This window comes from Salvelinus sp. IW2-2015, unplaced genomic scaffold (genome assembly GCF_002910315.2).
Source record: "Salvelinus sp. IW2-2015 unplaced genomic scaffold, ASM291031v2 Un_scaffold1798, whole genome shotgun sequence".
Classification (NCBI taxonomy): Eukaryota; Metazoa; Chordata; class Actinopteri; order Salmoniformes; family Salmonidae; genus Salvelinus; species Salvelinus sp. IW2-2015.
In genome coordinates this window covers 86,333-104,823 of record NW_019943171.1, presented here as the reverse complement: position 1 = coordinate 104,823, position 18,491 = coordinate 86,333, and the positions used below count along the sequence as shown (strand labels likewise).

General features: G+C 40.3%; 1 protein-coding gene across 4 annotated transcripts in view; it reads right to left on the bottom strand.

The window, feature by feature from the left end:
* Window positions 1-17,702, bottom strand: part of LOC112072005 (tetratricopeptide repeat protein 31) — a 34,369-nt gene extending 16,667 nt beyond the window's left edge. Inside the window, exons 1-6 of one of the 4 annotated variants that reach the window (XM_070439605.1) lie at window positions 17,488-17,702; window positions 2,650-2,732; window positions 1,974-2,051; window positions 1,771-1,827; window positions 1,378-1,581; window positions 969-1,085 (exon numbers count right to left, since the gene is read on the bottom strand). In XM_070439605.1, coding sequence (XP_070295706.1) covers window positions 969-1,085; window positions 1,378-1,581; window positions 1,771-1,827; window positions 1,974-2,051; window positions 2,650-2,732; window positions 17,488-17,545 — 597 coding nt within the window. In that variant the 5' untranslated portion in view covers window positions 17,546-17,702. Of the gene's footprint in view, window positions 1-968; window positions 1,086-1,377; window positions 1,582-1,770; window positions 1,828-1,973; window positions 2,058-2,644; window positions 2,733-17,487 lie in introns of all 4 variants that reach the window. The other 3 variants (XM_070439604.1, XM_070439606.1, XM_024139413.2) reach the window with 3 other exon arrangements.
* Window positions 17,703-18,491: the final 789 nt, after the last annotated feature.

Here is an 18,491-nt window from a genome sequence, read left to right as displayed (position 1 = left end):
TACTTACCTAGCTATCCTTAGACCCGACCCCACACTCCTACCACAGTAAATAGATACTGTACCTAGCTATCATTAACCCCGACCCCCACACTCCTACCACAGTAGATACTGTACCTAGCTATCCTTAGACCCCACACTCCTACCACAGTAGATAATACTGTACCTAGCTATCCTTAGACCCCACACTCCTACCACAGTAAATAATACTGTACCAGCTATCCTTAGACCCCACACTCCTACCACAGTAAATAGATACTGTACCTAGCTATCCTTAGACCCCACACTCCTACCACAGTAAATAGATACTGTACCTAGCTATCCTTAGACCCCACACTCCTACCACAGTAAACAGATACTGTACCTAGCTATCCTTAGCACCCGACCCCACACTCCTACCACAGTAAATAGATACTGTACCTAGCTATCCTTAGACCCCACACTCCTAACACAGTAGATAGATACTGTACCTAGCTATCCTTAGACCCCACACTCCTACACAGTAGATAATACTGTACCTAGCTATCCTTAGCCCTGACACTACCACCAGCAAGACAGTTAGCCATTAAACACTCTTAGTGCAGACAGCAAGTAATCACCAACACTGCTATAACAGCTATCAAACAGCAAGCTTTCACCAACTAGCTAGCTACCTAGCTATCCTTAGCCTCAACAACACTTCTACAACGCAGTGACTTCTAGATGGCAAGATATCCTAAGTCTCACAGCAGACAGCTAGCTAGCTATCATCAACACACCTACCACAGAAACATCTTTAACCCCAACAACACTCCTACCAGTGCAACTTCTAAGTAGCTAACTAGCTAGTTATCGTTGCCACAACTCTTAGAGACAGACATCAACAAAACACCCACCACAGCAACCAGCTAGCTAGATATCCTGGCTAGCACCACTCTTACCATAGCAACTAGCCAGCAAGGTAGATATCCCAATGCTCACGATCCACTTACCTCTCTGGTTCTGCCCTCATTCTCCTTGGACTTGCGACCAGGTTTGGTCCAGCCTTTTGGCCTGATGTGGCTAGCAGCGTTGGCAAAGAACGCACAGCTCACATCCCACTCCGGTTCCTACAGTAGAGACAAAAATAAAGAAATCATATGTGTGAGAGAGAGAGAGTGGTTTACTAAAGTTACCCATCAGTGTGTATTAAGACTCCTCAAGTAGAGACGGCTCCCCTAAACTAGCCTGGGTAGCTTCCCAGACTGTTTCTTGACTCAACAACACTACATAATTGGCCTGGTTCCATCTCAGTTTGTGCAGTCTTTACAATTCCTATAGTCATTGTCACAGACAGCACAAGCAGACCTGGGACAAGGCTCTTACGCCATTGCCAAGATGAAGGAGTCAATCTATCCCTACCTCTTCAGAGTGTCGTGCAGCGGTCTTCTGGGGTCCTTTAGTCCCCGAGGGGGCTGGGGATGGGGCGGGAGGCTCCTTGGAGCAAGGAATGGCTGCTCTATCCTCTTTTTCTTCTTCTTGCTCCTCCTCCTCAAGCTCAGAATCGCTCTCATCTGCTTCCTCCTCCTCAGATTCACCACCATCATCATCCTCATCTTCAGCGTCCTGGTAAACACACACAGTTAGAGAGAGCATATCATAACCTAGCTGGAATGCCAACTGTCCATTCCTTTTTATAACAACCATTCCTTTCCATACAAACCATTCCTTTTTTTGATTACTGCAAATTAGGGTGCTAATCGTCATATGATTCAGATTAATTTAGAAGACATGTAATATTGGTTTGGAGTTTACCTGCTCGGTGCTCTCAGGCATCTTTACCTGCTCCAGCTTCTTGCGCTCCCGTTGACGCTGAGAGAAACATAGAAACAGCATCACGCATCAGGAATACAGATGACTATGTTGTTCACTATGGACTCATGTAGGTCTCATGTATTTTAACTAAACACTATGGCTCAGGAGGAGTAGGTGTGTGTGTGTGTGCGTGTGTTGCTCACCTTCCTCTTGGCTCTGCGTCGCTCCACTCTGCGTTTGGCCTTCTCCTCCTCACTCAGACTGTCCTCTCCACTGATGTCCTGTTCCTTAAAGACATTATCTGGTACTACTGTATACGTTCTAGCCAGTAGTTCTGAAAGTAGTGCTCACGAACCGTAAGTGGTCCTTGAAAATTGCATACTACGTCACATTTGTGAAGATATGTGCACCACATCATTGCTCTCCCTCTACTATGTGTGTGCAACASTTGTTGGCTGTCACTCAAATGTTGAGGGACTGAAGCTCATTGGCTAGAAGTCAAATTGCTAGGAGGCTGGTACCCGTGGGGGAAAATGTAGGGGAAAATGGTGCAGCACAGCTCMCAGAAAAACCGTYGCTTTCAAACTAGGGATTTTGTAGCTAATTGAGGTAAGACAGTAATTCTGCTCATAGATTATGCATGTATGAACTACACATTGGCACATCCAGCCCAAAGCGGGAGGTTTAAAAAAAKACTCAGTCATCGCCTAAGTTCCAGAGCATGCCTTTTAACTTTAAGACCACAATGCTCCGAACACTCAAACATACATTGTCCTTCAGTGTAACATGTCCTTACCTCTGACTGATAGTGTCACATCATTTTCAGAAAAATCATTGGAGATTCCTGCAAAAAATATGATTTGAAGATGATTACCTTACCTGAGACAGTGTGACGTCATCGGTGGGGTCAGGGGTCGCTGCGCCACACTCCATCTCCTCCTGACCCTGGGCACTGGGGGCTTCTGGGCAAAAAACAAAAACATACGAGTGTACAAAACATTAGGAACAACTTCCKAATATTGAGTTGAACCCCCATTTGCCCTCAGAACAGCCTCAATTAATCAGGGCATGGACTACAAAGTGTTGAAAGCATTCCACAGGGATGCTGGCCCATGTTGACWCCAATGCTTCCTTTCCTCAGTTGTTTCAAGTTGGCTGGATAACCTTTGGGTGGTGGACCATTCTTGATACACATGGGAAACTGTTCAGCGTGAAAAACTCTGCAGCGTTGCAGTTCTTGACACACTCAAACCTGTGCGCCTGGCACCTACTACCATAACCCGTTCAAATGCAATATTTTGTCTTGCCCATTCACCCTCTAAATGGCACATATAGACAATCCATGTCTCAATTGTCTAAAGGCTTAATAAACCTTCTTTAACCTGTCTCCTCTTCTTCATCTACACTGATTGAAGTGGATTTAACAAGTGACATCAATAAAGGATCATAGCTTTCACCTGGATTCAGGTGGTCAGTCTGTCATGGAAAGAGAAGGTGTTCCTAATGTGTACATCAGGGTTCTATTCATACGTTACATGCTCAAAAAGGTAAGCCAATCAATGTCTGATATAGAGAATTGGTTGAAACCTAGCTAACATTAACAGAACTTTGCGGTCAGATACAGGCTTGAACCAGGTCACGGCTTCGCTGCCAACGGATTCAAGTCAGTCTGTCACGCACATAAGTCTGAACAGTTCCTTCTGCAAAAGGAGAACTGAGAATATATATCATTTTTTTTATATTGTTTATGGTYAAAGCCTTAAAACAGGGGTGTCAAACTCATTCCATGGAGTAGTGTCCATAGTGTCTGCTGGTTTTTGGTTTTTATCCTGTCAATTAAGACCGAGACAATTAGATGAGGGAAGTTCCTTACTACCCAGTGACCATAATTATCAATCAAGTCCAAGGGGGAGCGCAGAAACTCTGCCCTCTGTGGAATGAGTTTAACATGCATCTTACACCGACAGGATTCAATCTTCTGTGTTTTACATTTCAAGCTCTGAATTCTGATGGAGACCAATGGATCAAAACGAGGACATTAAAAATGAAGAAGTGAAACAGCAGTCAAGAGGTGTACATGTGACTTCTCTAGAAATACAGCGCATTCGGAAAGTATTCAGACCGTGACTTCTTCCACAGCCTTATTCTAAAATTGATTAAATTGTTTTTTCCCCTCAATCTACACACAATACCCCATCATTTGGCAAATGTATAAAAAAATACTAAACTGAAGTATACATAAATATTCAGACCCTTTACTCAGTACTTTGTTGAAGGACCTTTGGAAGCGATTACAGCCACAAGTCTTCTTGGGTATGACGTTACAAGCTTGACACTCCTGTATTTGGGGAATTTCTAACATTCTTCTCTGCATATCCCATTCAAGCTCTGTCAAGTTGGATGGGGAACGTCGCGGCACACCTATTTTCAGGTATTTCCTGAAAATAGGATGTTCGATCGGGTTCAATTCCGGGGTCTGGCTCGGCCACTCAAGGACATTCAGAAACTTGTACCGAAGCCACTCATGCGTTGTCTTGGCTGTGTGCTTAGGGTCATTGTCCTGTTGGACGGTGAACATTCACCCCCAGTCTGAGGTCCTGAGCGCTCTGGAGCAGGTTTTCATCCAGGATCTCTCTGTACTTTGCTCCGTTCATCCTGACTAGTCTCCCAGTCCCTGCCGCTGAAAATAATCTCCACAGCATGATTCTGCCACCACCATGCTTCACTGTAGGGATGGAGCCAGGTGCACTCCAGACGTGACGCTTCGCATTCAGGCCATCTTGTTTCTCATAGTCGGAGAGTCCTTTAGGTGCCGTYTGGCATAATCGAAGCGGGCTGTCATGTGCCTTTAACTGAGGAGTGGCTTCCGTCTGGTCATTCTACCATAATGGCCTAATTGGTGGTGCTGCAGAGATGGTTGTCCTTCTGGAAGGTTCTCCCAAGTACACTGAAGCTCTATCAGAGTGACCATCGGGTTCTTGGTAACCTCCCTGATCAAGGCCCTTTTCCCCCTGATTGCGCAGTTTGGCCGGGCGGCCAGCTCATTAAATATTGATGGAGGCTACTGTGTTCTTGGGGACCTTCAATGCTGCAGAAATGTTTGGGTACCCTTCCCCAGATGTGTGCCTCAGCACAAACCTGTCTCGGAGCTCTACGGACAATTCCTTCGACCTAATGGCTTAGTTTCTGCTCTGACATGCACTGTCAACTGAGGGAGCTTATATAGACAGGTGTGTGCCTTTCCAAATCATGTCCAATCAATTGAATTTACCACAGGTGGACTCCAATCAAGTTGTAGAAACATCTCAAGGATGATCAATGGAAACAGGATGCACCTGAGCTCAATATTGAGTCTCATAGTAAATGGTCTGAATACTTATGCAAATAAATGTTTATTTTTAAAACATTTTTTTTTTTACTGTTTTCGCTTTGTCATGTTTTTTCTTTTCTTCCTTCAAATATTTTAGAATAAAGCTGTAATGTAACAAAATGTCTGAATACTTTCCGAATGCACTGTATGCCTAGCTGTGACACCAATCTGTGCCTTTCCACAACTTTGTCCCTGTTTTKTTTTTTTAAGATCCTTGGTGCTCATGATTGAGTGTTTGCTTTGCACTACTAGCAGACAGAACCTACAGGAACTGCTGAATGAATCCTGAAATCATGTGAATCAATACAATTTAACACAGGTTGAGGCCAATAAACGTGGTGTGTGATTCTGAATGTGATTGGTTAGCCCTGAGCTAATTTAGGATTGCCATTACAAGGTGGGTGGACGCTTACAGTACAGTACGCAACCAAGCTATTCCATTTATTGATTTTCAAAAAAATACATAAAAAAATGTCACTTGTGCGGTAGGATGTGTAGATCAAAGAGTGTTAAGTATTTTAATTCCATGCTATAAGGCAACAAAAGTTGAACATTTTGAAAGGGAGTGTAGACTTTCTATAGGAACCGTATTTTTAGATTTGGATAATTTTTTCTGCCTTGAGTAAGTTTTAGAAACATTGGCTTGTGCCTTGAAATTCCGTTACCAAAAACCCACTCATCTTTAAGATATTTTCTCATTTCTCTCCCTCATGAGGGACAATAATGAAAGTTAACAGAAGTAACAAGTAAAGGTAGACTTATCAATTAGTTAGTGTTTTTACTGATATACATTTTTCGTTATAAATGATTAAGTCAAATAAATGTATTTGTCACATGCTTCATAAACAACAGGTGCTGTGAAATAGTTATGGGTCCTTCATCAACAATGCAGAGTTATGATAGTGATTAAAAAAGTTACTTTTAAAATCACCAAAATCAGTGACGGATTTCTGCAATTGAATTGGCTACAATGGGAAATCATAGAAGTCAAACCACAGTTGGGTTCACAAGTTTGGACAGCACAGTAGAGCAGAGTATTAGTTCAGTACAGTACAGTTCAGCACAGTACACAGTAGGGCACACGAGTTGAGAACACTATAATGTACTGTACTATACTTTACTGTGCTCAACTGTACTGATCTCTACMGTGTCGTAATTTGATGTCCAAACTTGTGAAACATAGACATCTATGATTGTTTCAGATTTGGTCCGGACCAACAAAATGTGGTCTTGTTTGAGAGCAGAGCTCATTAAAATAATAGCCAGTGTGTAGAATAATACCCAGATATGCAAAGGAGGATATTTCATATGTATACTTTAGTGTACCTATTTAGGATACATCACCATGAAGAGAATGACATTCATATCCATAATTATGCATTTCTATGTTGTACAGATCAGGGACCCATGATGAAATTCCGTTACCGGGTGTAAATCCACTTCACTTACTCAATAAACCAAATAGATTTTTTCAATGTCAAGGTGTGGTGTCATAGATGACACCCCATTGTTTCGGCTGACATCGTTGAATCTTAATTCAGAGCAGATATTAAACAGAGTTTTTTAAACATTTTGGGACTTTACAGAAATTCTGTTACCAAACTTTGCATCTGCACAGTTCTTCCAGTAAGTGTGTTTCTGTAAAAATGTCAATGTAAATTGTTAAAAGGAGTCCTTGTGTATAGCGTTGTATAGTTTGTTAAACTTTTAAATCAATGTTTTTTGTTTGGTATACATTCTAAGTGAAAAATCTAAGTCCTTCACTGGGCAACAAAAAACATGGTTATGCACTGGGCAACAACAGACAGTGATTCACTTGACACAAAACAGAGTTCAGTGGTTAAACAGTAAGTTCCGTGGTTAAGGAGTGATTGTTGTGGAATCATGTGTCATTTGCCTACAGTTTGTCTGAGGGGAGACAATAGGGAAACTGAAATAACAGAAGGAAATGAGCTCCGATGGGATGGGTTGACATGGAAACTAGAGGTTGACCGATTAATCGGAATGGCCGATTAATTAGGGCCGTTTTCAAGTTTTCATAACAATCGGTAATCTGCATTTTTGGATGCCGATTATGGCCGATTACATTGTAATCCACGAGGAGACTGCGTGGCAGGCTGACYACCTGTTACGGGAGTGCAGACAGCAAGGAGCCAAGGTAAGTTGCTAGCTAGCATTAAACGTATCTTATAATAAACAATCAATCTTAACATAATCACTAGTTAATTACACATAGTTGATGATATGACTAGTTTAACTAACTTGTCCTGCGTTGCATATAATCAATGCGGTGTCTGAAATTGTGTCACTTCTCTTGCGTTCAGTGTAAGCAGAGTCAGGGTATATGCAGCAGTTTGGGTCGCCTGGCTCGTTGCGAACTGTGTGAAGACCATTTCTTCTTAACAAAGACCATCATTAATTTGCCTAAATTTTACATAATTATGACATAACATTGAAGGTTGTGCTATGTAACAGCAATATTTAGACTTATGGATGCCACCCGTTAGATAAAATACGGAACGGTTCTGTATTTCACTGAAAGAATAAACGTTTTGATTTCGAAATGAGTTTCCGGATTTGACCATATTAATGACCTAAGGCTCGTATTTCTGTGTGTTTATTTTTTTMAATAATTAAGKYTATGATTTKGTATTTGATAGAGCAGTCTGAGCKGTGGTAGGCAGCAGCAGGCTCGTAAGCATTCTTTCCTGCGTTTGCCAGCAGCTTTTTGCAATGCTTAAAGCACAGCTCTGTTTATGACTTCAAGCCTCCCGAGATTAGGCTGGCAATACTATAGTGCCTATAAGAACATCCAATAGTCAAAGTATATGAAATACAAATGGTATAGAGAGAAATAGTCCTATAATAACTACAACCTAAAACTTTTTAACTGGGAATATTGAAGACTCATGTTAAAAGGAACCACCAGCTTTCATATGTTCTCATGTTCTGAGCAAGGAACTTAAACTTTAGCTTTTTTACATGGCACATATTGCACTTTTACTTTCTTCTCCAAAACTGTGTTTTTGCATTATTTAAACCAAATTGAACATGTTTCATTATTTATTTGAGGCTAAATACATTTTATTTATGTATTATATTAAGTTAAAATAAAAGTGTTAATTGTTCATTCAGTATTGTTGTAATTGTCATTATTACAAATATATATATATATAATTTAAAAAACTTTTTTWAAATAAATATTATATTTATTTTCTAGATCTGTGTCTAAGGGCAGCCTCTAAGTGAAACATGTGTAAGCACAGGTGTGGGAGTTCTGTAGAAACAAATCAAAATGTATTTATAAAGCCATTTATACATCAGCAGATGTCACAAAGTGTCTATACAGAAACCCAGCCTAAAACCCCAACAGAGTTTGTGTGAGCCTAGTAAATGGTGGGACAGGGTGAATATGAGTTTAGTGATGATGCAGATCATGAGATCTCTGAGTGTACACACAGAGACAAGAAGAGGGCGGGTGGAGACGGTTGGTATCCATATATAGAACATCTGCTATGATCAAACCAACACACATCAAAATCGTATTTATCGGTCTCTGTACTAGAGGCTAAAATTAGTGCTGGTGTTTTGCTTGGCTGTTATTTAATTTAGGAAATCTGTTAGAATGTATTCCCACGCATAAGAGAGATATTTGACTGTATACAAATGTAAGCAAGTTTGAAATTATTATGTTTTAGTCAAATGCTATATTTGTTTGTGCTTCTTGCGGTCAATTTGCATTTTACAAATTATTTCTAATTATGTTCCGTCCCCCTGACCATCAGCTCAAGAAAAAGAGAAAAAAAAACATATTTTCTAAATGACTTCAAATGGCTGAACAGGAACAAAGTCATCCAACAATATGTTCTGGGAGGGCAGGGAAGGTCTGGGGAGCTGGTTGACCTGTGAATGTCACAGCCTCATCATGACTAGGGCCCGCAGAGTCCCTTCCCTGAGCCGAGTTCAAACTTCTTAGGGGAGAAGGGAAGACATTTAAAGGGATAGTTATATAAAAATGTATATCTTTATGGTCTTCTAACCTCAAAAGGAGCTCAGTGAAAAGTAGTCACATAAATACACCTTTTGAAAGGTATATATCTTCTTCTTTTTTTTCTTCTTCAGAAAGCTGTTCCTTTAATCTAAACGGCCATGATGTCAGTGGGGTACAAGTCCAATGATGAATATAATACTAGAGTGGTTGATGTCATAAGTTCCCCTCACATGACAGTATGCTGATTTCCTATTGGGCTGCTAGGGGTCAGGTCAGGGCCACTGTGTCAGTTCATTCTTCCTGGAAGACACCAGGACAAATATACAGGTAATGGGATACAGATACAGATACAGTGGGCATGTTCAGTAGGGCACAATGTAGCAAAATGTTTCCAAAATGGAAAGTGAACAGGGGGGACTTTTAGCTAAAACACTGGATTGACATCCATACATAGACCTGTACACTGTTGAAATTTCCATCTCCTCATTGTGGAAGATCTGTGGCGTTTCTTGCAGTAGTTCCCACGCGCACACACACAAACACCAACGGTGACTAACTATCCGTCTGTGACTCACCACCAGACCATATAGGGATGGAGTAAATCTCAGCATCTGGTCCCATCCAGAAACCCTGAGATCTGAGAGGACAGGATAGACGTAGACTAAACACTAGGCAATATGGCAAAAACTCCACCCAGTCCTAATTTTATGTCAGTGTCCGGCCTGCTACTTAAATGGCAGGACACGCATGTTCTTACTGCACCGTCTGAGTACCCATTACCTGCTAAATCATACTGTTCCTTCAATCCCCATCATAAAGGAATGTTCTCTGTCCAACAAATTATCCAGATCTGATGCCAATAGCAACAAAAGATCCGGTGTTTACCTCTTGAAGGAAATTAGTGGTGCTGAAAGGGGATTTTGCTGACACAAGAATGTAAAATATACAGTATATCATCCCAAACTGTGGGAGGCTAGCTACACCATCTAGCTAAATACGATACTCAGCCTCCCTCGTCATCGCTATTCACACACTACCCAAATCAGAGCTCTCCGACTCTGCCCTGTCCCGGAGAGCTATGCTTACTGTGTGCAGGCTTTTGTTCCAGCTTAGCACTAACAACCCCAGCACTCATTTTGGACTCATCATACTCTATAATTGTACCTGCTAGACATTTGCATGACTGAAATCATCTACCATCTCAGATCACAGGTGTGTGAGAAAGCGCAAAATTCTACCATGAGAGATTGTTGGGTCGTTCCGCCACAAAAAAGCACCAGAAAGAGGATTGACTGCCACCATCTCAAGATTGTTCGGGAATCATTTCTGTAGTTAGAAAAATATAGAGCTGCAAGCTACACAATAGAGCTGCAAGCTACACTTTCTGCAACTGGAATCGGGCCTAGACAAAGAGATCAGAAACCAGGGGATTCAAGGAGCTACTTTGTAATCACAGCTTTTTTATTGAACCTTTATTGAACTATTAAAGTCAGTTAAGAACAAATTCTTATTTACAATGACGGCCTACACTGGCCAAACCCTAATCCAGACGATGCTGGGCCAATTGTGCACCGCCCTATGGGACTCCTAATCATGGCCGGTTGTGATACAGCCTGGAACCGAACCAGGGTCTAGTGACGCCTCCAGCACTGACATGCAGTGCCTTAGAGCGCTGTGCCACTCGTACTACCCAACATGTTGTGGCGAATTTAGAGCGAGAGTAAAGTTAGTGATCAAAAAGAAAAGAGGAACAGCATGTCAGTATTTAGCACAAATGAGAAGGGGAAAAGTATTTAGTCTCTGTCAGTGGAGGCTGCTGAGGGGAGGACGGCTCATAATAATGGCTAGAATGGAGCGAATTAAATGGCATCAAACGCATGGAAACCCTGTGTTTGATACCATTCCACCTGGTCCACTCCAGCCATAACTGGGGAAGAGGGGCTCCTGGTAAAGGTGCCACCAACCTCCTGTGCTCTCTGTGTATCATGTTATGTAACTAATCTCTGATATCTACAAGAGAAAGAAAAATTGTCGACAATTTTTTTTGAGGAAAACTTGTAGAAAGTTTAAACATTTTGAAAATGTTATGTGGTTCCCGCAGTTGGGTTGGTTGGTTGGGGCAGTGGTGGGTTTGATTCCCATATGGGCCACAAACTGAATACCGTAAAACTTAAAATAATAGCCCAGGTGTTTGCTTAAATCACTGAACAGAACGGGGCAATTTTTGAGCCAGGCATCTAGCATCTATTTATTTAATTCACACAACCTTTTGCATAGTTAAATTGTTTATTTCCAGCATTTTAATCTATTTATTTCTTTTCTGCACTAATGCATGATCATTTACACACTGTAACTAGGTTTCCATCCAATGGGTGACAGATTTACCTTGACACCCAAAAGTACTCGTTACATTTTGAATGCTTAGCAGGACAGGAAAATAGTCAAATTCATCACTACTGCCTCTAATCTGGCAGACTCACTTGTAAATTATGTGTGAATGTTGGAGCGTGCCCCTGGCTATCCGTAATATAAAAAAATGTGGCTGGTTTGCTACATATAAGGAATTTGAAATTATACTTTTACTTTTGATACTTAAGTATATTTTAAACCAAATCATTTTACTCAAGTAGAATTTTACTGGGTGACTGACTTTTACTTGAGTCCTTTTCTGTCAAGGTATCTTTACATTTACTCAAGTATGACAGTTGGGTACTTTTTCCACCACTCCCCATGTGTAAATGTAACTGGGAGTAAGTGTAGTTTGTTGGCTGGAGGCACACAGTCATAGGGATCTGTGCAAACCTGCTACAGTAATGGCGTTTTCACACATAGTTTGACTATTTGTTATATTGTATTTTTTCCATTTGGTCCGGTTGGAACTAAAATTCCAAAATAAAACCGAGTACTTGCAAGTCATTTGTTTATTGTCCAAAAATGCTCACCTTTTGGTCCTAGACTTGGCCCCAGTGATGTACTGGGCGTACAGCCCAGTACATCACTGGGGCCAAGCTTCCTGACATCCAGGACCTATATACTAGGCAGTGTCAGAGGAAGGCCCAAAAATGTGTCAAAGACTCCAGTCACTCAAGTCACAGACTGTTCTCCCTGCTACTGCACGGTAAGCAGTACGGGAGCACCAAGTCTAGGGCCAAAAGGATCCTTAACAGCTTCTATCCCCAAGCCATAAGACTGCTGAAGAACTGATCAAATGCCCACCCGGACTATTTACATTGACCCCCACCCCCCCTTTGTTTTTACACTGCTGGTACTCACTGTTTATTATCTATGCATAGTCACTTTACAAATTACCTTGACTAACCTGTACCCCCACACATTGTCTCGGTACCGGTACCCTCTGTATATAGCCTCATTATTGTCATGTACATTTCTTGTGTTACTTTTTATTTTGTATTATTATTATTTTTTAAATACTTTAGATTATTTAGTACATATTGTCTTGACTCTATTTCTTGAACTGCATTGTTTAAGGGTTTGTAAGTAAGCAGTTCACGGTAAGGTCGGCACATGTGACAAATAAAATTGGATTTGAAAAGAGTGTGTATTTCCTAGGGCAAAAAATTATGACAGATCACCAGATAAGGAGACAGTGACCAGACACCAGTCCGTTTTAGAGTAATGGAGGTAATAACCACTAGGGCCGGGACAATACCAGTATCAGGATACTCGTTAGTATCCTGACAAGGAAACAAAACACAAAGTGGTTTTAACTTCTTTAGGAAAACAGCCATAATGTTGGTAACAAACATCATTATGCTATCATCCAGAGTCACATTTATATATTTTCCAAGCTATTAGCACACAATCTTTGACATAGAGTAGGTTTTTAAAGGACCAAAGAGTTCTATGCTTCGTGTTTTCATTTTGTTATCATAACACTGTTTAGAATATCTACATAAGTTCAGCTATTGCATTTTTGTCATATTACGCTGTAGGTTACTCAGTATGAGAAGAGTGCCATCCTCCTGCATCTCACATCTGTCTGTAGTTATTGAACTCTGCCTGCTTGACCCATGAGGCAAACTCTGTCATATCCAGGATGGAGTGTCATACACTCCACCCCTCCTGCCACCTGACTGCACCTGTCCATAACCTGTAATACATTACATAGATGGAAGGGATTTATCACTCACTGGCGACTTGAAGACAGAACCTCACCCAGAGAGGTGTGCATGTCAGTGTGTTAGATAGTCAAATAATCCTTAGATTTGGGCAAATAGACCATAGAAATGCCATTCTAGTTCTGGTTAGACAGCTGAAGTTATGCTCTAAACACAACTGATTTTATTTGTTAGGTAAAGTGTAGGCATAGTCTATATAAGCACAACAATATGATATTTACAGCAGAAAATGTTTCGTCTTCGTAACACAAACACATCCTTAGATTTTTTTGTTGATGCATCTACACTCAAGTTGGGTGATGTTTGTGCAATGTCCACATGTAGCCTACACCTGTAGGGAGATTAGTTCTAGGATTTGTTTCCCGGGAAAAATCTAACAGCGGACATAAGGAGAGACAAAACTTGCCAGTTATAGAATATTGTGTAGCTGAGCTGACTGAAGACCATGGGCATTCAACTGGCAGTAGTTTATATTGTTTCCACGATAACATGTATTTACATGATGTTATGAAATGTTGAAACTAAGTTGCAAACTACTTTTGTAGCAAGTGTGTCTTATTTAACACATTCCAGACACTAATTCTTGCCATAACTGATTTGACAGAGAAATATAGCTGCAGCTGGCTACCATATCACCAAGCTATGCTAGCTAGCTGCTGTCAGGTTGGCTAAATACAAGGTCTTTAGCCTACACGTTGAACCTAATTAGCTGACAATCTTGAGATGGTGAGTCAGTCAGGAGGGGAGAAGTCCTCAAATTCAAAACGGAATTCTCTCCATAGAAGAGTTGGTTGTTTAGCAACAACCGATGTGTGTGCACTATGGGACACAACAGACAGGGTTGGCTTAGATTGTTGACAACATGTAAACTAGATTTTGTCTCCAAATGTTTATTGAAAGTATAAATACATTTGCACAATGAGCACTTGTTGTCTCTCAAATACATTGTTAGAGTTGAAAAGGTAACCATATTACAGTTGACATGAAATCAGTCAGACACACCCAAGGAACACGCACATCAAACCACAGCCCAAAGACAACTTGTTTGTCTTCAGTCCTGGCCATGAGCATTTCTTTGTGAGCATTGATGAAAATATTTTGGTTATGGAAATTCAGGTGTTTCAGACGTTTGAGGCTGCTGTACAAACCCGAAAATAAAAGATGCAACATTGAAACTTAAGAACGGAAAGCATAGCAATGCATAGTGACTATGCACAGTCACTTTCATAACTCTACCTACATGTACATATTAGAGGTCGACTGATTAATCGGAATGGCCGATAATCTGTATTTTTGGACACCGATCATGGCCGATTACATTGCACTCCACGAGGAAACTGCGTGGCAGGCTGACTACCTGTTATGCGAGTGTAGCAAGGAGCCAAGGTAAGGTGCTAGCTAGCATTAACCGTATCTTATAAAAAACAATCAATCTTAACATAATCACTAGTTAACTACACATGGTTGATGATATTACTAGTTTATCGAGCTTGTCCTGCGTTGCATATAATCGATGCGGTGCCTGTTAATTTATAATTGAATCACAGCCTACTTCTCCAAACAGGTGATGATTTAAAAAGGGCATTCGCGAAAAAAGCACTGTCGTTGCACCAATGTGTACCTCACTATAAACATCAACACCTTTCTTAAAATCAATACACAAGTATTAATTTTTAAACCTGCATATTTAGTTAATATTGCCTGCTAACATGAATTTMTTTTAACTAGGGAAATTGTGTCACTTCTCTTGTGTTCTGTGCAACAGAGTCAGGGTATATGCAGCAGTTTGGGCCGCCTGGCTCGTTGCGAACTCTGTGAAGACTATTTCTTCCTAACAAAGACAGCCAACTTCGCCAAACGGGGGATGATTTAACAAAAGCGCATTTGCGAAAATAGCACAATCATTGCACGAATGTAACTAACCAGAAACATCAATGCCTTTCTTAAAATCAATACACAGAAGTATATTTTTTTAGTTAAACAAAATTCATGTTAGCAGGCATATTAAACTAGGGAAATTGTGTCACTTCTCTTGCGTTCTGTCACCTTAGAAAACCTTTTTATGTCTCTAGTTGGTTTGGTCAGGGTGTGATTTGGGGTGGGCATTCTATGTTTTGTTTTCTATGTTTCTTTATTTCTATGTTTTGGCCCGGTATGGTTCTCAATCAGGGACAGCTGTCTATCGTTGTCTCTGATTGGGAATCATACTTACGTAGCCCTTTTTCCCTCCTTTCAGTGTGGGTAGTTGACTTTTGTTAGTGGCACTATAGCCCTCTAAGCTTCACGGTTGTTTCTTCGTTTGTTGGCGATATTTTAAATAAAAGGAAAATGTACGCTCACCACGCTGCACTTTGGTCCGCTTCTGCCAACGACCGTGACACGTTCATTGCACGCAGAGTCAGGGTATATGCAACAGTTTGGGCCGCCTGGCTCGTTGCGAACTAATTTGCCAGAATTTTACGTAACTATGACATAACATTGAAGGTTGTGTAATGTAACAGCAATATTTAGACTTAGGGTTGCCAGAATAAACGTTTTGTTTTTTCGAAATGATAGTTTCCGGATTTGACCATATTAATGACCTAAGGCTCGTATTTCTGTGTGTTATTATATTATAATTAAGTTATGATTTGATAGAGCAGTCTGACTGAGCAGTGGTAGGCAGCAGCAKGCTCGTAAGCATTCATTCAAACCGCACTTTACTGCGTTTGCCAGCAGCTCTTCGCAGTGATTCAAGCATTGTGCTGTTTAGGACTTCAAGCCTATCAACTCCCGAGATTAGGCTGGCAATACTAAAGTACCTATAAGAACATTCAATAGTCAAAGGTATATGAAATACAAATGGTATAGAGAGAAATAGTACTATAATAACTACAACCTAAAGCTTCTTACCTGGGAATATTGAAGACTCATGTTAAAAGGAACCACCAGCTTTCATATGTTCTCATGTTCTGAGCAAGGAACTTAAACGTTAGCTTTTATACATGGGAAATATTGCACTTTTACTTTCTTCTCCAACACTTTGTTTTTGCATTATTTAAACCAAATTGAACACGTTTCATTATTTATTTGAGACTAAATTGATTTTATTGATGTATTATATTTAGTTAAAATAAAAAAGTGTTCATTGTTCATTTAGTATTGTTGTAATTGTCATTATTACAAATATATATATATAAAAATCGGCCGATTAATATCGTTTTGTTTTGGTCCTCCAATAATCGGTATCGGCGTTGAGAAATCATAATCGGTCGACCTCTAGTACATATTACCTCAACTAACTGGTGCCCCCGCACATTGACTCTGTACCAGTACCCCCCTGTATATAGTCTCGCTATTGTTATTTTACTGTTGTTCTTTAATAACTTGTTACTTTATTTCTTATTCTACTTTTTTTTTTTTTTACTTCATTGTTGGTTAGGGGCTCGTAAGTAAGCATTTCACTGTAAGGTCTACTACGCCTTTTCTATTCGGCACGTGTGACTAATACAATTTGATTTGACAAAGAACAGTTCTACCGCTTCTTAGACTTGCTTTCAATGAGAATGACATGTCTATAACACACTCCTCTATGTGAATTTTGTCTAGTTGCTACACATTGCAGCTTTAATGCATTGGGTTCTGGAGAGCAAGGCTATGTCATGTTATCGATTGAGCAATTCTTATCAGTAGTGCTTCATTAAAGTGTTTTTGGACGAGGCGATGTGAGGAAGTGTTACTCTAATAGCCAAGCCTTTATGGGTATGCATTCAGATTCCTGCATTCACTAAGATATGCAAATGTGCAAAAACCCTGTGCTGTTCTCACTATAGACCGACATACTTTATTGAAATATAGTTGACACGTTACAACTCTTTTTGTGGGCCATTCAACAATCCACATCATGAAAACTCAGAAGTAAATTCGTGTAGCAATCGTTACATTTTATATTTACTAATGTACCAATGTAGCGTCGAAAAAGCTAGCGGGAGAGTGGCAAGCGTAGCCACTTGTTTGAATGTATTTTAACTTCTAATCATAAACAAGCAACAAAAGCGCCGAAGTATGTTATTACAGATTAGTTATTCTACCAGTGTAACTAGTCAAATGTTCCAAACACTCCATTGAACTGTTTTGTAATCCTAGTTCAAAAGCCAAATCAACTTTTTTTGCCGACTAACTGTTAACGAGTTGAGAGGAAAGTTCGAAAAGAGTTGTAAAAAGTGGAGATTTCTTACCGCTCCCAAGCCCCAACAGCCTGTAAATATCCCATGTGAACCGCATGACACCGACCATTCAGCATTATCGACTCAAATACCCGTTAACAAAACCACACACATTGTTACAAAGTAAAAAACGCTTATAACATGGGGACCTTAGCTGTCTCAGATCTGCGGGAATTTGGGAGTTTTGGTCAGGGCTTCCTGGGCGTCATGAGTCGGCATATTTGGTTCGTTGGAGGTACCACCCAATGCCCACGTCTTAAAGAGGCAGTTCACGACAAAATCCAAAGTTTATATACGTTTTCACATAGAAATAGAATCTAGAAGTGTACGTGTGTACCCTTCAATCTGTGCTGTAATGTTTTGTGTTAACTCAACTGGCATTTCAACAAATAGGCCTACATTCCACTCCATGAGCCACATCAGTTAGCATAATTTGAATGAACATTCTACATGACAATTCAGCATCAGTTGATATAACATCCCAAATTTCCATGGAAATGATTTCACTTTCAATAGATTCTATAGAATGTTATTTTTCAAAATAAAAGGGTGGTGGCCACTATTTAGTGTATGATACTCTCAACCCCTGATAGTTACAACCTAATTTACATGGACCAGTGGGGATTCCCAAACCTCACCTAATGTTTTGACAGTAGCCTTTTAGTTTAAGATGTTTTAATTTGGACCAAAATATTAAATTGAGATCTTCACAGAAAGACCGACAGACTGTCATTTCAGCTGGATTTTTTCAATTTAGACATTTGGTTCAAAGTTCATAAAATATATTTTTTACAACATTTGTAAACAATAGAGACGGAGTTTTATTCACATTAGAAAGGATTGTTCAAAGTATATTCATTCACAAAACACATTTTATTTATTTAACTAGGCAAGTCAGTTAAGAACAAACTCTTATTTACAATGACAGCCTACACCAGTCAAACCCAGACAACACTGGGCCAATAGTGCGCTGCCATATGGGACTCCCAATCACAGCCGGTTGTGATACAGCCTGG